This window comes from Indicator indicator, chromosome 40, assembly GCF_027791375.1.
Source record: "Indicator indicator isolate 239-I01 chromosome 40, UM_Iind_1.1, whole genome shotgun sequence".
NCBI classification, from domain to species: Eukaryota; Metazoa; Chordata; class Aves; order Piciformes; family Indicatoridae; genus Indicator; species Indicator indicator.
In genome coordinates, this window is record NC_072049.1 from 742,923 (window position 1) to 763,179 (window position 20,257).

Consider the following 20,257-nt stretch of genomic DNA (forward strand, 5'->3'; position numbering starts at 1 on the left):
GCGTGAGCTGGGGAGGGGTGGGGGTCTGCCTTCTGCCCCCTCCGTCCTCTGCCAGGACGATAGAAACGTGGAGGTGTTTGGGTTGGAGAAGCCCCTCCGAGATCAGCGAGGCCAACCTTCAACCCAGCCCCACCGTGGCCACCAAACCCTGGCTCCAAGTGCCATGGCCAGAGGTTTCTGGAACACTTCCAGGGATGAGGACTCCATCACCTCCCTAGGCAGCCTGGGCCAGTCCCTGACCACTCCTGCAGGGCAGAAATTGTTCCTCGTGGCCAAGCTGAACCTCCCCTGGGGGAAACTTGAGGTCGTTTCCCCTTGTCCAGGCCCTTGGCACAAGAGCCCAACCCCCACCTGGCTTCAGCCTCCTCTCAGGGAGCTGCAGAGGTCTCCCTCAGCCTCCTCCTCTCCAGCCTCACCACCCCCACAGCTCCCTCAGACCCTTCTCCTTCTTCCCCAGACCCTTCCCCACCTTCCTTGCCCTCCCCTGCCCCCTCCCCACCCTCTCAATGTCCTCCTGGCACTAAGGAGCCCAACCCTGCCCCCAACATCCCAGCTGTGCCCTCCCCAGTGCCCAGCCCAGGAGGACAATCCCTGCCCTGCTCCTGCTGCTCACACTGTGGCTGCTCCATGCCAGGCTGCTGCTGCCCTTCTGGGCCCCTCTGGGCACCCCCTGGGCTCATTTCCAGCTGCTGTCAACCAACACTTCCAAATCTTTCTCTGCTGGGCACTTTTCAGCCACTCTGCCCCCAGCCTGGCGTCTCCGTGGGGTTGTGGTGACCCAAGGGCAGGACCCAGCACGGGGCAGGGATCCCAGGGGGTCATGGATCCCAGGAGGTCATGGATCCAGCCTGGCCAGGTCCTTCTGCAGAGCCTCCAGCAGACCAACCCCTCACCCAATTCACTGAGGGCAAAGATCATTGATAAAGACCTTGCCCAGGTCATCGATCACCGATGCTAGAGAGAACCAGCCCCAAAATCCAGGGAGGATTCAGAGGGGTTTGTGTGGGGGGTGGTCTTTGCGTGCCCACACACACGGCAGCGACCACCTCCCCCCAGCAGGAATTGTCTTGGATTGTGTTGCGGCTGTGCACCGGTGGGAAGCAAAGGCTGCGGCGGGCGACCGCGTTCGCACCGGAGCCCCCCGGAGAGCCCTGCGGCTCTCCCAACCCCGTTCCCATGGCAACAAAGCAGGAGAAGGCAGAGGACGGAGCCCCCTCCCATCGATCAGGTGCCTCTTTGTCACACGCAGGCTGCTGGCAGCCCCCCACCCCCGGGGGAAGCTGCGGTCTCAGAAACGCCACCAGGATCGATGGCTCCCAACGGGCAAAGCAGCGCCGCCGGGGCGAGGCGAGGCGGCGGGGGGAGGAGGACCGCACCGGAGCCTTCCCCGGTGCCGGTGAATCACGTTCAAAGCTTCAGGGGTGTTGATGAGCAATTAAAAAGGGGGAAAAAAAAAAAACAAAAACCAACAAATCGACTCTCGAATCCTACCCAGCAGAGGCTGAGGAGGTGATTTGTGTGCTGCGAGTCGCTCGCAGCGGGGTGGGAGACGCTGCCGGCCGCCCCCCACGGTGCTGCGGCTCTGCCGGGAGGCTCACCCCGAGGCAGGGAGGGGAGGGTGGGGGGCAGAGGTTGTGCTCCCCAGGCCTTCCAGGAATGAAGCTGTGACAATTCCAGCTGGTGGGAGGGGGCTGCCAAAACAAAAAAACCAAACCAAACCAAACCAAACCAAAAAAGCCCAAACAAAAAACCCCCACACACACACAAAAAAACCCCCAAAACAAAACAACAAAAACACACCAACCCCCTACGCTAAAGTCGAGCTGAGAAACGCACCCCCAAAAAATAAAAAAAAATATCAAGGAATAATCACAAAAAAATCCCAAATCCTGCTGCAAAAAGCAGCGCTGAAGGTGGAGCTGGCAGCGTTGGGTCCTTCTGTGTGGCTGGGGGAAAGAAGGAGGGGAAGCTCCAGGCTCATTCAGACCTCCCCACAAAGCCACAGCAGCAGCGGTCCCCACCTGAAGGCACAGGCAGGCAGCTTGGGATGGGCAGAGCTGGTGGTGGGCACCAGGAGTCCCCCAAGGAGTGTTCTGCCAAGTGTGTGTGTGTGTGGGGTCCAACGGCTCCCTAAAAGCATGGAATCACAGCTCCCACCAGCCCAGCTTGCTCCAGGCCCCATCCAGCCTGGCTCTGAACACTTCCAGGCATGGAGGCTCCACAGCTTCTCCCAGCAACCTGTCCCAGTGCCTCAGCAGCCTCCTGGGGGCTCAATCCACCCCCAGCACCCCAAGTCCTCCCCCTCAGCACTCATCTCCACCCATTCCCTACCCAGCCTGGATTTGTACCTCAGGTTGCCCTTACCTTACCCCTGGCTTTGTTGACCCTCACGGAGCCCTCCCAGCTGCCCTCCACCCCCCCCTAGACAGGCAGAAGAGCGGTTGGCGACCCCCCGTTATGATGGTCCCAGACATGCCAAACGCTCACAGCTTGCACCACAGCACAGGACAAAGAGTCCGTAGGGAACGGGAGGCTATGGGACATAGAAAGGCAACGGAGGAGAGAACTCAGGGCACAGCGACGCCCGCGGAGGGGCCCCAGCGGACGGCAGCGGGGAGAGTGTTAGTCGGGATACAGCGGGAACGGCTGCAACCTCCCAGCCGTGGCACTGGGAGGTTGTGCGGCCCACAGCGGCAGCCAGGGGCTGCTGAGCGGAGCCGCTCTCGGCCCACGGCAGCACCAGCGCTGCCCTGGCTAAACATGGCGGCCGCGCCCGGTGAGAGGGAAGATGGCGGCGGCGGCGGCCGCGCGCAACGGCGCAGGCGCGGGAAAGGGACATTGTGACGTCATCACCCCGCGCCGCCCCGCGGCACGAGTCGGCGGCAGCTGAGGGGGTAAGGCGGCGCGGGGTTGGCGGGGGGAGGAGGGGGGGGCGGTGGCGGCGATCGGATAGGGCTAGGCCCGGCCTGGTTCCGGACCTCGTCCCACAGGATAAAATTTGGGTTCCGCCGGGCGTTCGGTCAGCGCTGGGAGGCGCCTGTTGGGTGGAGCGGAGCCGCCTCCCTGGCCCGCGGGTGTCTCTGCCGTTCCTGCCGGCGCGGGCGGGACGGGGACGCGCCGGGCGCACGCCGCGGTTCGGTCTCCAGCGTGGGCGGCCTCGGGGACGCGGCTCGGTTGTGTCCCAGCAGCCCTGAGGCCCGGAGTAGCGGTAGGGCTGGGAGTGCCCTTCCTTTGCGTGCATCGCGGGGCCGAACAAAGTGTTTGCGCCGGTGCCGCTCGTCCCCCTGGATGCCGGGCTTGTGGGAGCGGGTCCGGTACTCGGTGTCCCCGCAAGCCTCCTCGCATGGTGCCTCGGGGGCCTCGTCCGGTCGGTCCCCATCCGCTCGGAGCAGCGAGCGGCGCCGTTGTGTCTGTCCCCGCCGCGGGCTGGGGATGGCTGCGTTCGGGGTGTCCTGCCCCGCTCCTTGCGCTCTCTTTGTGAGGCTTCCCCTCCAACCCGGGAGCGCAGCCACCGCTCCTGCGGGGAGCAATGTCCTCGTCCTAGCGACACCCGGGGGGCTGTAAACCACCGCAGATACCGGGGAAGGAGCTCCCCTTCGGGGTTTGCTTTCCCGCTCCAGCCCCCGCGCTGGAGGCGACTCCAGGCTTTGAGCGCTCCCAGCCCCGGGCGTCCCCTTAAATCCTGCCTCCAGGTCCCCTCCCTGCCACCTCCCCGAGCCAGGAGGCGGCCCCGGGCGGGGCGAGGAGTCCCTTAGGGGAACCGAAACCGAAAGGGAGCTTGCAGCCATCTTGCAAAGGGGGACCGGTGAGGTGCAGCCCTGCCCAGCACCACTTCCCCTCCCGGGGCATGTTCAGCCGGCCGGGCTTGCCCTTTTTTTCCCCTTTTCTTGTCTCACAGAATAAGGGAGTTTGGATGAGATCGAGGTAAGAGCATTTCTTGAGCACCTTTTTCCTTTTTTTTTTTCCTGCCTGCTCAGCTCAGGAAACGAATTCCCTGAGTTAGGAGGGCAGTGGGGAGGAGGGGGACCTCCCTTTTTGCAGAGCTCATCTCTGGCGGGGTTGCTAGGAGAGAAGTGGTGGTGGTGGTAGCTGGGTGCAGTTGGAGGCTCTTAATGAACTTATTTAACGAAAGGGAAAATTAGGAGTTGGCCCTGAGGTGTTTGATCAAAGATAAGAAGCTGCATGGAGATGAGGCTTGGGCTGGAAAAACTCTGCTGTGAGGACAGAGGACTTCCAAGAGGTTGCTGGGCAGCAGGTAGGATGTGACCCAGCAGCAGGTATCAGTTGCATGGTTTTAGCCTCTCAGCCCTTGCCAAGGAAGGATCTGAATATCCTAAAGACACAAAATCTGCCCTGTGCTGGGTTGCTTCTCTTTTAAAAGCCTAATCAGAGCTTGGAGTCAACATCCTGCACCCCAGGGGGGTGGCACAGGCCTGTGTGACAGGAGGGAAATTTGGGTTGCAGCCCCCAAAAACCTTGCTCCTGGCACCCAGTTCCCAGCCTGGCACCCAGTTCCCAGCCTGGCACCCAGTTCCCAGCCTGGCACCCCTTTGCCTCTCCTCTGCTGTGCTGCTTTCCCTCCTGGGGGCACATCATGGCCAGGAGGGGGTTCAGACTCTTTGGGGTTCTTTGAGTGTGAGGTCTGAAAGCTGCTGGAAGGTTTTTGGTTTTTTTTGTTTTTTTTTTTTTTGCAGCTCTGCCCTGTGCCAGCAGCTTCCCCTCCAGGGGAGGTGACCACTCTTAAAGTGAAGAAACTTTTCCCTCCTGCCCAACCTAAAGCTCCCCTGGTGCAGCTTGAGGCCCTTTCCTCTTGTCCTGGGAGGAGCAGCCTCACCTCCAGCCTCCTTTCAAGGAGCTGTAGAGAGGTCTCCTCTCAGCCTCCTCTTCTTCAGGCTAAGCAACCTTAGAGCATAGAAGTGCTTTGGGTTGGGAAAGACCTTTAGGGTCATGAAGTCTGACCATAGGTGATGGAAGTCCAGCTAGAGATGATGAGGTCCAACCACAGATCATGGGAGTCCAGCTAGAGATGATGAGGTCCAACCACAGATCATGGGAGTCCAGCTAGAGATGATGAGGTCCAACCACAGATCATGGGAGTCCAACCACAGATGTTAGGAGACCAGCCATAGATCATGGAGTCCAGCCAGAGATGATGAGGTCCAACCACAGATCATTGGAGTCCAGCCAGAGATGATGAGGTCCAACCACAGATCATTGGAGTCCAGCTAGAGATGATGAGGTCCAACCACAGATCATGGGAGTCCAACCACAGATCATGGGAGTCCACCTAGAGATGATGAGGTCCAACCACAGATCATGGGAGTCCACCTAGAGATGATGAGGTCCAACCACAGATCATGGGAGTCCAACCACAGATCATGGGAGTCCAACCACAGATGTTGAGGTCCAATCATAGATGATGGGAGTCCAACCACAGGTCATGGGAGTTCAACCATAGATGAAGTCCAACCATAGATGATGGAAGTCAAACCATAGATGATGAGAGTCTAACCACAGATGTTAGGAGTGCAGCTAGAGATGATGAGGTCCAACCACAGATGTTGGGAGTCCAGCTAGAGATGATGAGGTCCAACCACCGATGTTGGGAGTCCACCTAGAGATGTTGAGGTCCAACCACAGATGTTGGGAGTCCACCTAGAGATGTTGAGGTCCAACCACAGATGTTAGGAGTCCACCTAGAGATCTTGAGGTCCAACCACAGATGTTGGGAGTCCACCTAGAGATGTTGAGGTCCAACCACAGATGTTGGAAGTCCACCTAGAGATCTTGAGGTCCAACCACAGACGTTGGGAGTCCACCTAGAGATCTTGAGGTCCAACCACAGATGTTGGGAGTCCACCTAGAGATGTTGGGAGTCCAACCACAGATGTTAGAAATCCATCTTGAGATCCAACCACAGACGTTGGGAGTCCACCTAGAGACGCTGAGGTCCAACCACAGGCGGTGGGAGCCCACCCGTAGCTGAGTGGGTGCTGGCCGTGCCCTGGCAGCAGGCAGCTGCCTGAGCCCTCTCCCTGCAGCCCCCCTGGGGTGGTGGCCACAGCTTCTGAGCTCTCTTTGTTTTCTCTCCCCCTGGCAGGTGCCTGCTCAGCACGGGAGGGTGCAGAGGGGACCTCAGCTCCCCCCGCGCGGCTCGGCGCTGCGCTATGAGCAGCGGTGCCGCCCCAGGCTCTTCCCTCAGCTGGTCCAACCCCCACCACCACCACCACCACCCCAGAACCACCTCAGGTTTCTTTAACCACCCTGGTACCCTGCAAGGAACTAACCAGGGCACCTTTTTGCCCCAGCAGCTGCCGGCGGAGCAGGACACCGAAGCCCTTTGGCCGCCGGGACCGCCCCAAGCCTCGCGCGGCGGAGCCCTCGGGGCCGCGGTTTCTGCCACCCCCGGCTGGGGCAGAGCAGGTTGGCACAGGGCCCCCAGCAAGCACCCCTGGGCAGAGACTTCACTACGTCATTCCCCAGCTCACCACCCCCGCCAGCAGCAGAACCCAGAGAGGGATTCTGAGACCATCAGGTTGAGCTTCCAGAGGTTGTCGCTGGCCGGCAAAGACTTGGAGCAGGAGGTTCTGAGCGTCTTCAGGCGGCTGGGGCAGGGGAGGAGCTGCACTGTTCATGACCTCACCAGGAAGCTCCAAGCCCCAAAGAAAAAGGTCAACAGCACTCTCTACAAGCTCCTCAGAGAGGGCAAGCTGCAGAGGGCCGAGGGGCCGCCGCCGCTGTGGAGGATCAGCAGCCCCAGCGCCGCCAGGGAGCGGAGCCCAAGCGGCCCCGGCGCAGCTCCGGCCGCCGAGGACCTCCCAGCAGCAGCAAGGCAGAGGAGCCAGACCGAGGCTGACCCCAGGATGGCTGAGACCAAGGAGAAGATCTGCAACTACCTGTTCAGCGTGGAGGAGAGCACAGCCCTCAACCTGGCCAAGGGCATTGGCTTCTCCAGGGCCAAGGACGTCAACGCCTTCCTGAGCGCCCTGGAGAAGCTGGGGGACGTCCGCAAGCAGAACACCAACCCCCCCCGCTGGGCCCTCACCGACCGCAAGAGGGAGAGGATGCAGCTGAGGCTGAAGGCCAGCACGCTGCCGCAGGCAGCTGAGGCAGAGCTGCCCCTTCCCTTCGCTCCTCCTTGTCCTCAAGAGGTGGCTGCTGCTGTCACCACCACCACCACCACCACCACCACCTCCCCTTCCTCCTCCTCTGCCGCCGCCGCCACCGCCGCTGCTTCCCCGGCGGTGACCTCGGAGGAGGGCAGCCTGGAGAATGGGCAGCAGTCCGTGGGGCAGAGCGATGGCAGTGAGGTGGATGCAGCCCTGCCTGAGGACCCCAAGGGCAAATTCTCCAGCCTGAGCAGTTATGACAACTCTGAGGATGCCAAGTGGGCCACGGACGACATCCCGGACAACCTCAACACCATCGCCAAGCAGCCCAACGAGTCGGAGGCCATCATGAACTGCCAGCCCTGCCCTGCTTATGCTGCCCACTATGAGACTGCCTTCCCCTGCACCCCTGTGGAGAAGCTGATGGCTTGTCAGGAGAAGAACCCTGTGAGTGGCCTCACTGAGTATTCCCAGTTCACCTCCCAGCACTGTGAGTTTGCCCTGCTGGAGCAGACTGGACCCTCGCACGAGCCACGGTAAGAACCTTTCCCTGTCCCCACCCCTGAGCTTCCTGCTTCAAGCAGCTGGAGAAGAGAAGGCTCCAGGGAGAGATTAGAGCTGCATTTCCAGAGCTGAAGGGGGCAGGAGGAGAGCTGTGTCCAGCTCTGGGGCCTCAACTCAGGAGGAAAGGGTTCAGAGGAAGCCATGAAGATGATGAGAGGGCTGGAGAAGCTCTGCTGTAGGGACAGGCTGGGAGAGTTGGAGCTGAGAAGGCTCCAGGGAGAGCTTAGAGCTGCATTTCCAGAGCTGAAGGGGACAGGGGGAGAGCTGTCTCCAGCTCTGGGGCCCCCAGCACAAGAGGAGAGGGTCCACAGGAGGCCATGAAGATGGTCAGAGGGCTGGAGAACCTTTGCTGTGAGGACAGGCTGAGAAAGCTCCAGGGAGACCTTAGAGCAGCCTGCCAGGATCTGAAGGGAGGCTCCAGGAGAGCTGGGAAGGGACTTTGGGCAAAGACCTGGAGTGCCAGGACGAGAGGGGATGGCTTCAGCCTGGCAGAAGCTGGACTGAGATGAGACATGAGGAGGAAATTCTTCCCCAGGAGGGTCAGGAGGCACTGGAACAGCTTGCCCAGGGGAGCTGTGGAGGCTCCAAAGCCTGGAGGTGTTCAAGGTCAGGTTGGATGGAGCCTGGAGCAAGCTGGGCTGGTGGGAGGTGTCCTTGCCCATGGCACTGTGGTTGAGCTTTGAGGTCCCTTCCAGCCTGGGGCTGACTCTTTGTATTTTTTTTTTTTTTTTTTTCTCTCCCCAAGGTTTAAGTTCCAGGCAGTGATCAACGGTCGCAGGTTCCCACCAGCAGAAGCAGGCAGCAAGAAATTGGCCAAGCAGGAGGCAGCAGCCAAGGCCATGAAGATCCTGATGAGTGAGGCAGAGAATGGAGGAGGAGGACATGGTGGGGTTCAGTGTGAGGAGCAACCTCCCTCCACCAACTCTGAAGGGGAGCTGGTGAGTCCTCTGCTCCTGGCTGGGGAGGCTGGGCAGGGAGTGCTTAGCCTGGCAGTCATTTCCTTCACCTCTCTGCTGCAGTCTCTGCACCCAGAGCCTGAAGCCTCACCTGCAGCAGCTCAGCTCCAGCTGCTCCCTGGGAAGCATCCCATCAGTGTCCTGATGGAGTATGGGCAGAAGTCAGGCAACTCCATCGAGTTCCAGCTGCTCTCTCAGGAAGGGCCTCCTCATGACCCCAGGTATGGCAGCTTGGAGGTGGTTTTGGGGAGGGAACCTCTCCTGATACCTTCCCCCTGCAACCTGAGTGCTGCTCTTAGCCAAAGAGTCTGGAAAGAGCTCCCCCAAGGCCTCCAGGAGGAGACCAACCCCAGTGCCCTTCCCCAGAGACTGGGAGCTCTCTCTTCTGCCAGCCCAGGAGCAGGTTCCAGGCCTCTTCCTTACCTGCCTGGGGCAGTGGTGGAGTCCTCACCCCTGGAATGGTTTCCAAGCCCTGGAGATGTGGTGCTGAGGGCTATGGTTTGGTGGTGCCCTGGGGCAGTGCTTGGGTTCAGGGTTGGAAGTGTTGAGCTTCAAGGTCTCACCCACCTGATTCTCTCGAGTCCACAGCTTGAAGCTGGAGGTAATCCAGATGGATTTGGCTTGGAAGTGGGGGAAGGGGAGAAGGGACTCAGAAACCAGCTGGGGACACAGCTCTGCTGACCACTGTGGTGTCCTGGCAGGTTCAGCTACTGTGTGAAAATGGGAGACCAAATCTTCCCTGCCGTGGTAGGGAACAGCAAGAAGGGAGCAAAGCAGATGGCAGCCGAAGTTGCTGTGAAGATTCTTTCTGGAGAGTCTCTGCCTCAGGTCTTGCCTGAGCAGGTACAAAGAGCTTCTTGAGGTGACCCCCCAAGGGTTTGGGGGTGGCCTTTTCCCTCCCTTCTCCCCCCTCCTTTATCTCCTCTTCACCCCACAAAGGCGCTGGCTCCAGCAGAGCTTCGCTTGTGCGCTCTTGGCACAACCTCAGCTCCTCAGCACTTTAACCTTCTCCTCTCTCACCTTGCCCTAAGCCTTTCCTGAAGCCCCAGGGGGACCAGGCCAGCCACAGCTCCGGCCCATACATCACCACTCTGGATGACAGCAAGACCTCCAAATCCAAAGGTGTTGGGGACCTCATCAAGTACCTGAACGTCAACCCCGTCAGTGGGCTGCTGGAGTACGCTCGCTCCAACGGCTTCGCTGCTGAGTTCAAGCTCATTGACCAGTCAGGACCTCCCCATGACCCCAAGTGAGTGACTGCACCTCTCCAGAACCATGCAATCAGGCAGGGTTGGAAGGGACCACAAGGATCAGCCAGTTCCAACCCCCCTGCCGTGCCCAGGGACACCTCACACCAGCTCAGGGCTGGCCAGAGCCTCGTCCGGGCTGGCCTTGAACACCTCCAGGGATGGAGCCTCCACCACCTCCCTGGGGAACCCATTCCAGGCTCTCCCCACTCTCATGGGGAAGAACTTCTTCCTCACATCCAGTCTGAATCTCCCCACTTCCAGCTTTGTTCCATTCCCCTCCAGTTCTGTCACTCCCTGACACGCTCAAAGGTCCCTCCCCAGCTTTCTTGGAGCCTCCTGCAGATCCTGGCAGGCCACAAGAAGGTCTCCTGGGAGCCTTCTCTTCTCCAGACTGCACAGCCCCAACTCTCTCAGGCTGCCCTCACAGCAGAGCAGCTCCAGCCCTCTGCTCATCCTGGTGGCCCTTCTCTGGACACCTTCCAGCATGTCCATAGCCCTCTTGTAATAGAGATTCCAGAACTGGATGCAGTACTCCAGCTGTGGTCTCAGCAGAGTGGAGCAGAGGAGCAGAATCCCCTCCCTGGCCCTGCTGGCCACACTTCTCTTGCTGCAGCCCAGGCTCTGCTTGGCTCTCTGGGCTGCAAGTGCTCACTGCTGGCTCCTGTTGAGCTTCTCATCCCCCAGCACCCCCAAGTCCCTCTCCTCAGGGCTGCTCTCCAGCCTGGATTTGTGCTTGGGATTGCCCTGACCCAGCTGCAGGACCTTGCCCTTGGTCTTGGTGAACCTCCTGAGGTTGGCTTGGGGCCAGCTCTGCAGCCTGCCCAGCTCCCTCTGGCTGGATCCCTTCCCTCCAGCCTGCCCAGCTCCCTCTGGCTGGATCCCTTCCCTCCAGCCTGCCCAGCTCCCTCTGGCTGGATCCCTTCCCTCCAGCCTGCCCAGCTCCCTCTGGCTGGATCCCTTCCCTCCAGCCTCTCCAGCTCCCTCTGGCTGGATCCCTTCCCTCCAGCCTGCCCAGCTCCCTCTGGCTGGATCCCTTCCCTCCAGCCTGCCCAGCTCCCTCTGGCTGGATCCCTTCCCTCCAGCCTGCCCAGCTCCCTCTGGCTGGATCCCTTCCCTCCAGCCTGCCCAGCTCCCTCTGGCTGGATCCCTTCCCTCCAGCCTGCCCAGCTCCCTCTGGCTGGATCCCTTCCCTCCAGCCTGCCCAGCTCCCTCTGGCTGGATCCCTTCCCTCCAGCCTGCCCAGCTCCCTCTGGCTGGATCCCTTCCCTCCAGCCTGCCCAGCTCCCTCTGGCTGGATCCCTTCCCTCCAGCCTGCCCAGCTCCCTCTGGCTGGATCCCTTCCCTCCAGCCTGCCCAGCTCCCTCTGGCTGGATCCCTTCCCTCCAGCCTGCCCAGCTCCCTCTGGCTGGATCCCTTCCCTCCAACCTCTCTGCTGCACCACACAGCTTGGTGGCCTCAGCAGACCTGCTGAGGGTGCACTCAATGCCTGCGTCCATGGCAGCGACAAAGATGTTGAACGAGCCTGGTCCCAGCACCGATCCCTGAGGGAATCCTTTGGGACACGGAGCCGCTGGCAGCCACTCTTTGGGTGCAGCCAATCAAGCCACCCCTTTATCTGTTCCTCCTCTTCCAGAAGGAGCTTTGCACCCTTCTGTTGGCCTGCAGAAAGAGCAGAAGCTCCTCGCTGCGGCTCCAGACGGCCTCAAGGCTGAGCTGCTCCTCGTGGCCGCCCGCCCGCGGTCCCCCTCTCCTCTTCCTCCTCCTCCCTCTCCCAGAGGATTCAGCTGAGGTTGCCAGAGGTTTCTCAGAGCCTCTCCTGCCTTGTCCCTGCAGGTTTGTCTATCAGGCAAAGGTTGGAGGTCGTTGGTTCCCTGCTGTCACTGCCCACAGCAAGAAGCAAGGCAAGCAGGAGGCAGCCGACGCCGCCCTCAGGGTCCTCATTGGGGAGACTGAGAGGAACGAACGCCTGGAGGGGATGAACATCACTGAGGTAAAAAAAAACTTCCTCTCCCTCCTCCCCAGACAGGCCTTGAGGGTTGATCCTCCTCTTCCTCTAGCACAGAAGTGGATCCTCCTCCAGAGCTGCCCCCTGCTGCTCCTGCAGCAAAACCCCTCGGAGAGGGCAGGTTTGAAAGAGGAGGTTGGGAGGAAAACTTCCTTACAGTTGGGGTGGGGAGAGACTGGAACAGGTTGGAGGTGTTGAAAGCCAGGTTGGATGAGGCCTTGAGCATCCTGGGATGCTGGGAGGTTGAAGATCATCCAGTTCCAAGCCCTCTGCCATGGCAAGCCCATGGCAGAGGGCTTGGAACTGGATGATCTTCAAGGTCCCTTCCAACCCAAAGCATTCCATGAGTGCCTGGAGCAACCTGGGGTTGGAATTGGATCATTTTCAAGATCCCTTCCAACACAAATCCCATTCCATGAGTGCCTGGAGCAGCCTGGGCTTGCAACTGGATCATCTTCAAGGTTCCCTTCCAACCCAAAGCATTCCATCAGTGCCTGGAGCAACCTGGGCTTGGAACTGGATCCTCTTCCAGCTCCCTTCCAACCCATTCCATGAGTTCCTGGAGCAACCTGGGGTTGGAACTAGATGATCTTCAAGGTCCCTTCCAACACAAATCCCATTCCATGAGTTCCTGGAGCAACCTGGGTTGGTGGGAGGTGTCCCTGCCCATGGCTGGAGGGTTGGAACTGGATCATCTTCAAGCTCCCTTCCAACCCAACCTCTTCCCTGAGTGCCTGGAGCAGCCTGGGTTTGGAACTGGATCCTCTTCCAGCTCCCTTCCAACCCATTCCATGAGTTCCTGGAGCAACCTGGGGTTGGAACTAGATGATCTTCAAGGTCCCTTCCAACACAAATCCCATTCCATGAGTTCCTGGAGCAACCTGGGTTGGTGGGAGGTGTCCCTGCCCATGGCTGGAGGGTTGGAACTGGATCATCTTCAAGCTCCCTTCCAACCCAACCTCTTCCCTGAGTGCCTGGAGCAGCCTGGAGTGGGAACTGGATCCTCTTCCAGCTCCCTTCCAACCCATTCCATGAGTTCCTGGAGCAACCTGGGCTTGGAACTGGATCCTCTTCCAACTCCCTTCCAACCCAAAGCATTCCATGAGTGCCTGGAGCAACCTGGGCTTGGAACTGGATCATCTTCAAGCTCCCTTCCAACCCAACCTCTTCCCTGAGTGCCTGGAGCAGCCTGGGTTTGGAACTGGATCCTCTTCCAGCTCCCTTCCAACCCATTCCATGAGTTCCTGGAGCAACCTGGGCTAGTGGGAGGTGTCCCTGCCCGTGGCTGGAGGGTTGGAACTGGCTGAGTTTTTGAGCTCCCTTCCAACCCACCCCAAGCTGATGCTTCCCCAGGGCCCAAATGTTCCCTGCTAGGCCCTTTTGCTTCAGGGCTTAAGTGAGATCAACTTCTTCCAGGTGTGGAGCAGGACCCAGGCTCATTTTTCCCCCCCCCCCCTCCCCCCCACTCTCTTTGTCTTTTTTTTTTTTTTTTTTTTTTTTCTGGCCTTCTCCTCCTTCCCAATCCCTTCCCTCTGCATTAAAACCCAGAACAAAACTGTGTCAGCTCCTTCCCAGCCTCCTGCAGCAGCCCAGGGTTGGTTGTCCTAAGCCCTTTCTGCTCTTTTTAAATCACACAGCAGAGCTCTGTGATTTCTGCAAGCCTCCTTCCAGGCTGCTTCAGGGCAGCTGTGGCTGGAAATAGATGGGAGGGGAAAAAAAAAAAAAAAAAAAAAAAAAAAGAAGAAAAGAGAGGAGAAGCCATCAGGGAAGATTTGTCAGCAGTGCTGCAGGAGGGCAGTGGCAGCATGGAGCAAGGATTCCTGCAGAGCCAGGAGCAGGGTTTGTTTTTTTTTCCCTGAGGCTCTGGGAATCAGCCCAGGATGGATCTGTTCTGTTTGGGTTTTTTTTTTTTTTTTTTTTTTTTTTTTTGTTTTGTTTTGGTTTGGTTTTGGTTTGTTTTTGGTTTGGTTTGGGTTTGGTTTTTGGTTTGGATTTTGGTTTGGTGTTTGGTTTGGTGTTTGGTTTGGGTTTGGGTTGGGTTTGGGTTTGGGTTTGGTTTGGTTTGGTTTTGGTTTTTGGTTTGGTTTGGTTTTTGGCTTGGTTTGGTTTTTGGCTTGGTTTGGTTTTTGGCTTGGTTTGGTTTTTGGCTTGGTTTGGTTTTTGGCTTGGTTTGGTTTTTGGCTTGGTTTGGTTTTTGGCTTGGTTTGGTTTTTGGCTTGGTTTGGTTTTTGGCTTGGTTTGGTTTTTGGCTTGGTTTGGTTTTTGGCTTGGTTTGGTTTTTGGCTTGGTTTGGTTTTTGGCTTGGTTTTGGGTTTGGTTTGGTTTGGTTTTGGGTTTGGTTTGGTGTTTGGTTTGGGGTTTGGTTTGGGGTTTGGTTTGGTGTTTGGTTTGGGGTTTGGTTTGGGGTTTGGTTTGGTGTTTGGTTTGGTGTTTGGTTTGGTGTTTGGTTTGGTGTTTGGTTTGGTGTTTGGTTTGGTGTTTGGTTTGGTGTTTGGTTTGGTGTTTGGTTTGGTGTTTGGTTTGGTGTTTGGTTTGGTGTTTGGTTTGGTGTTTGGTTTGGTGTTTGGTTTGGTGTTTGGTTTGGTGTTTGGTTTGGTGTTTGGTTTGGTGTTTGGTTTGGTTTGGTTTTTTCCTGGGAAGGGAGTTTTTTCCCCTGGCAATCTCAGGAGGCTAATTCCCTCAGCCCATCTTTGCTGCCTGCCAGGAGCACAGCTTGGCCTTGGCCTTGGCCCCAGTGGTGTTCTCCCAGCCAGCAGAACCTGGAGGAGCTTTGCTCCAGGTTTTCCCAGAAACACCTGAAAAATAATAATAAAACCAAAAAAACCTGAACCATTTTTTTCCCCCCCCCTCTCCCTTTGGCATGGCACCAGCCCTGCCCTGCCCCCAGCTCCAAACTGGCTCTCAGAAGCAGGGGATTGGGGTGGATGGAGAAGGTCTCCAGGACCATTGAGGCCAAGCAGCAACCCAAGCCCACCGTGGCCACCAAACCCTGACCCCAAGTGCCATGGCCAGAGGTTTCTTGAAGCCCTCCCAGGGATGAGGACTCCTCCACCTCCCTGGGGCAGCCTGGGCCAGTCCCTGACCACTCCTGCAGGGCAGAAATTGTTCCTCATGGCCAAGCTGAACCTCCCCTGGGGCAACCTGAGGCCATCTCCTCTTATCCTGGCCCTTGGCACAAGAGCCCAAGCCCCACCTGGCTCCAGGAGCTGGAGAGACCCTGAGAGACCTCCCTTCAGCCTCCTCCTCTCCAGCCTCACCACTCCCAGCCCTCCCTCAGCTGCTCCTCTGGTGGTGCAGCTGAGGAGGCTGCAGTCAGGGCCCCTCTTGGCCTTCCTGGATCAGGCTGGGGAAGGCTTCAGGAGAATCCTAGAATCAGTCAGGGTCGGAAGGGACCACAAGGATCATCTCGTTCCAACCCCCCCTCACCCTAGAAGCTGTTCCATATCTCTGTGCCCACCTGGCTCCAGCCTCCTCTGAGGGAGCTGCAGGGACCCTGAAGGTCTCCCCTCAGCCTCCTCTTCTTCAGCCTCAGCTGCTCCTCCCCAGCCCTTGTTCTCCAGCCCCTTTCCCTCCCCTTCTTGACCTTTCCCTCCCCTTCTTGACCTTTCCCTCCCCTTCTTGACCTTTCCCTCCCCTTCTTGACCTTTCCCTCCCGCCCTTCTTGGCCTTTCCCTCCCGCCCTTCTTGGCCTTTCCCTCCCGCCCTTCTTGACCTTTCCCTCCCGCCCTTCTTGACCTTTCCCTCCCGCCCTTCTTGACCTTTCCCTCCCGCCCTTCTTGGCCTTTCCCTCCCCCCCTTCTTGGCCTTTCCCTCCCCCCCTTCTTGGCCTTTCCCTCCCCCCCTTCTTGGCCTTTCCCTCCCCGCCCTTCTTGGCCTTTCCCTCCCCGCCCTTCTTGGCCTTTCCCTCCCCGCCCTTCTTGGCCTTTCCCTGCCGCCCTTCTTGGCCTTTCCCTCCCTGCCCTTCTTGGCCTTTCCCTCCCTCCCCTTCTTGGCCTTTCCCTCCCTCCCCTTCTTGGCCTTTCCCTCCCTCCCCTTCTTGGCCTTTCCCTCCCTCCCCTTCTTGGCCTTTCCCTCCCTCCCCTTCTTGGCCTTTCCCTCCCTCCCCTTCTTGGCCTTTCCCTCCCTCCCCTTCTTGGCCTTTCCCTCCCTGCCCTTCTTGGCCTTTCCCTCCCTCCCCTTCTTGGCCTTTCCCTCCCTCCCCTTCTTGGCCTTTCCCTCCCTCCCCTTCTTGGCCTTTCCCTCCCTCCCCTTCTTGGCCTTTCCCTCCCTCCCCTTCTTGGCCTTTCCCTCCCTCCCCTTCTTGGCCTTTCCCTCCCTCCCCTTCTTGGCCTTTCCCTCCCTCCCCTTCTTGGCCTTTCCCTCCCTCCCCTTCTTGGCCTTTCCCTCCCTCCCCTTCTTGGCCTTTCCCTCCCTCCCCTTCTTGGCCTTTCCCTCCCGCCCTTCTTGGCCTTTGCCTCCTTGGGGTGGTTGTGCCTCCTTCCTGAGCTCTTCTGCTCCATGGCCTGCTGCTGATGTCTCCTGGTCTCCTTTTCCCCTCTCCTGCAGCTCCCTGTGAGTGGCAGCACCCTGCATGACCAGCTGGCCATGCTGAGCCACCAGTGCTTCATCACCCTCACTGCTGGCATCCAGCACAGCCTGCTGGGGAGGAAGATCCTGGCTGCCATCATCATGAGGAAGGCAAACAAAGGCCTGGGAGTGGTGGTCAGCATTGGGACAGGTAGGGCAAGCCCTGAGCTCTTCCTTTCCCTCCTAAGAGTCCCTCTCCAGCTCCAGCTGGGTGCTGGCTGTCACCACAGCTTCCTTCAGCTTGGCCTGGTGGTGCCAGAAGTGATCTGGTGAGAGAGAAAGAGAAAGGGAGAGGACAAAAGAGAAGGTTGCCTGCAGCTGCACTGCCCTTAAATCTTTGCTGGCACTGCTGCCAGGCCAGGCTGTGCCATGGGCTGCTTGGGTCCCTGCAGCTCAGATGCCCCCAGCCCTACCCTAACCCTCTCCCAGCCCCAGCTCCCTTCCTGCTGTGCTTCCTCCCTCAGGGCTGGGTGGAGGACTCACCCAGGAGGGGACACTGCCCCTAGGTGTGTGGCAGTTTGCAAGCTCCTCTGTCCCTTCAGCACACTCTGAGGCCCCTGTCAGGGCAGGGATTGCACAGTCAGGGTCCTGCTGCTGCTCAGCAGCCTGGGGAAGTAAAACTTGGAAGCAAGCTGCAGTATTCCCTCTCTCCTTCCCCTTCCCCCCCTCCTCTCCTTCCCCTTCCCCCCCTCCTCTCCTTCCCCTTCCCCCCCTCCTCTCCTTCCCCTTCCCCCCCTCCTCTCCTTCCCCTTCCCCCCCTCCTCTCCTTCCCCTTCCCCCCCTCCTCTCCTTCCCCTTCCCCCCCTCCTCTCCTTCCCCTTCCCCCCCTCCTCTCCTTCCCCTTCCCCCCCCCCTCCTCTCCTTCCCCTTCCCCCCCCCCTCCTCTCCTTCCCCTTCCCCCCCCCCTCCTCTCCTTCCCCTTCCCCCCCCCCTCCTCTCCTTCCCCTTCCCCCCCCCCTCCTCTCCTTCCCCTTCCCCCCCCCCTCCTCTCCTTCCCCTTCCCCCCCCCCCCTCCTCTCCTTCCCCTTCCCCCCCCCCTCCTCTCCTTCCCCTTCCCCCCCCCCTCCTCTCCTTCCCCTTCCCCCCCCCTCCTCTCCTTCCCCTTCCCCCCCCCCTCCTCTCCTTCCCCTTCCCCCCCCCCTCCTCTCCTTCCCCTTCCCCCCCCCTCCTCTCCTTCCCCTTCCCCCCCCCTCCTCTCCTTCCCCTTCCCCCCCCCCTCCTCTCCTTCCCCTTCCCCCCCCCCCTCCTCTCCTTCCCCTTCCCCCCCCCCTCCTCTCCTTCCCCTTCCCCCCCCCTCCTCTCCTTCCCCTTCCCCCCCCCTCCTCTCCTTCCCCTTCCCCCCCCCCTCCTCTCCTTCCCCTTCCCCCCCCCCTCCTCTCCTTCCCCTTCCCCCCCCCCCTCCTCTCCTTCCCCTTCCCCCCCCCCTCCTCTCCTTCCCCTTCCCCCCCCCTCCTCTCCTTCCCCTTCCCCCCCCCTCCTCTCCTTCCCCTTCCCCCCCCCTCCTCTCCTTCCCCTTCCCCCCCCTCCTCTCCTTCCCCTTCCCCCCCTCCTCTCCTTCCCCTTCCCCCCCCTCCTCTCCTTCCCCTTCCCCCCCTCCTCTCCTTCCCCTTCCCCCCCCTCCTCTCCTTCCCCTTCCCCCCCTCCTCTCCTTCCCCTTCCCCCCCTCCTCTCCTTCCCCTTCCCCCCCTCCTCTCCTTCCCCTTCCCCCCCTCCTCTCCTTCCCCTTCCCCCCCCTCCTCTCCTTCCCCTTCCCCCCCTCCTCTCCTTCCCCTTCCCCCCCCCTCCTCTCCTTCCCCTTCCCCCCCCTCCTCTCCTTCCCCTTCCCCCCCTCCTCTCCTTCCCCTTCCCCCCCCTCCTCTCCTTCCCCTTCCCCCCCTCCTCTCCTTCCCCTTCCCCCCCTCCTCTCCTTCCCCTTCCCCCCCCTCCTCTCCTTCCCCTTCCCCCCCTCCTCTCCTTCCCCTTCCCCCCCTCCTCTCCTTCCCCTTCCCCCCCTCCTCTCCTTCCCCTTCCCCCCCTCCTCTCCTTCCCCTTCCCCCCCTCCTCTCCTCCCCTTCCCCCCCTCCTCCCCTCCCTCCTCTCCTTCCCCTTCCCCCCCCTCCTCTCCTTCCCCTTCCCCCCCTCCTCTCCTTCCCCTTCCCCCCCCTCCTCTCCTTCCCCTTCCCCCCCTCCTCTCCTTCCCCTTCCCCCCCTCCTCTCCTTCCCCTTCCCCCCCCTCCTCTCCTTCCCCTTCCCCCCCCTCCTCTCCTTCCCCTTCCCCCCCCTCCTCTCCTTCCCCTTCCCCCCCCCTCCTCTCCTTCCCCTTCCCCCCCCTCTCTCCTTCCCCTTCCCCCCCTCCTCTCCTTCCCCTTCCCCCCCTCCTCTCCTTCCCCTTCCCCCCCTCCTCTCCTTCCCCTTCCCCCCCCTCCTCTCCTTCCCCTTCCCCCCCTCCTCTCCTTCCCCTTCCCCCCCCTCCTCTCCTTCCCCTTCCCCCCCCTCCTCTCCTTCCCCTTCCCCCCCCTCCTCTCCTTCCCCTTCCCCCCCCCTCTCTCCTTCCCCTTCCCCCCCCTCCTCTCCTTCCCCCCCCTCTCTCCTTCCCCTTCCCCCCCCTCTCTCCTTCCCCTTCCCCCCCCTCTCTCCTTCCCCTTCCCCCCCCTCTCTCCTTCCCCTTCCCCCCCCTCTCTCCTTCCCCTTCCCCCCCCTCCTCTCCTTCCCCTTCCCCCCCCTCCTCTCCTTCCCCTTCCCCCCCCTCCTCTCCTTCCCCTTCCCCCCCCCTCTCCTTCCCCTTCCCCCCCCCTCTCCTTCCCCTTCCCCCCCCTCCTCTCCTTCCCCTTCCCCCCCCCCTCTCCTTCCCCTTCCCCCCCCCTCTCCTTCCCCTTCCCCCCCCCTCTCCTTCCCCTTCCCCCCCCTCCTCTCCTTCCCCTTCCCCCCCCTCCTCTCCTTCCCCTTCCCCCCCCCTCTCTCCTTCCCCTTCCCCCCCCCTCTCTCCTTCCCCTTCCCCCCCCTCTCTCCTTCCCCTTCCCCCCCCCTCTCTCCTTCCCCTTCCCCCCCCCTCTCTCCTTCCCCTTCCCCCCCCCTCTCTCCTTCCCCTTTCCCCCCCCTCTCTCCTTCCCCTTCCCCCCCCCCTCTCTCCTTCCCCTTCCCCCCCCTCTCTCCTTCCCCTTCCCCCCCCCCTCTCTCCTTCCCCTTTCCCCCCCCTCTCTCCTTCCCCTTCCCCCCCCCTCTCTCCTTCCCCTTCCCCCCCCTCTCTCCTTCCCCTTTCCTCCCCCCCCTCTCTCCTTCCCCTTTCCTCCCCCCCCTCCCTCCTTCCCCTTTCCTCCCCCCCCTCCCTCCTTCCCCTCCCCCAGCTGCCTGCTGCCTCTGACCTTGCCTTTTCCTTTGCCCCCTGCAGGGAATCGTTGTGTGAAGGGGGAGGAGCTGAGCTTGAAGGGGGAGACAGTCAACGACTGCCATGCAGAAATCATCTCCAGGAGAGGCTTTATCAGGTGAGAGAGCTGAGGGGGAACCCCCAGCAGAACCTTGGGGCACCTGCCAGGGGGTGCTGCCCCTCCTCCAGCACTTGCTCCTGCCCTGGGGGCTGTGGAGTTAGGGGGAAGTTGCTTCAGGTAAGGAGGAGCCCCAAAGGCAGCTTGCCAGGAGCACAGAGGCTGCCTCTGAGCTGCTTAAAATGAAGTCCCAGAGTGGGGCAGGGGAGGCTGCAGCCAGGACCCCTCTTGGCCTTTCAGGGTCAGGCACAGGAGAAGCTCTCCCACATCTCTGTGCCCACCTGGCTCCAGCCTCCTCTCAGGGAGCTGCAGAGGTCTCCCCTCAGCCTCCTCCTCTCCAGCCTCA

The 20,257-nt window shown here is 60.6% G+C and overlaps 1 protein-coding gene across 1 annotated transcript in view; it reads left to right on the forward strand.

Moving 5' to 3' along the window:
- Nucleotides 1-6,848: 6,848 nt before the first annotated feature.
- Nucleotides 6,849-20,257, forward strand: part of ADAR (adenosine deaminase RNA specific) — a 34,187-nt gene continuing 20,778 nt past the window's right edge. Inside the window, exons 1-8 of the mRNA XM_054396977.1 lie at nt 6,849-7,645; nt 8,419-8,611; nt 8,693-8,850; nt 9,331-9,472; nt 9,661-9,878; nt 11,713-11,869; nt 16,430-16,601; nt 19,818-19,911. Coding sequence (XP_054252952.1) covers nt 6,864-7,645; nt 8,419-8,611; nt 8,693-8,850; nt 9,331-9,472; nt 9,661-9,878; nt 11,713-11,869; nt 16,430-16,601; nt 19,818-19,911 — 1,916 coding nt within the window. The 5' untranslated portion in view covers nt 6,849-6,863. The remainder of the gene's footprint in view (nt 7,646-8,418; nt 8,612-8,692; nt 8,851-9,330; nt 9,473-9,660; nt 9,879-11,712; nt 11,870-16,429; nt 16,602-19,817; nt 19,912-20,257) is intronic.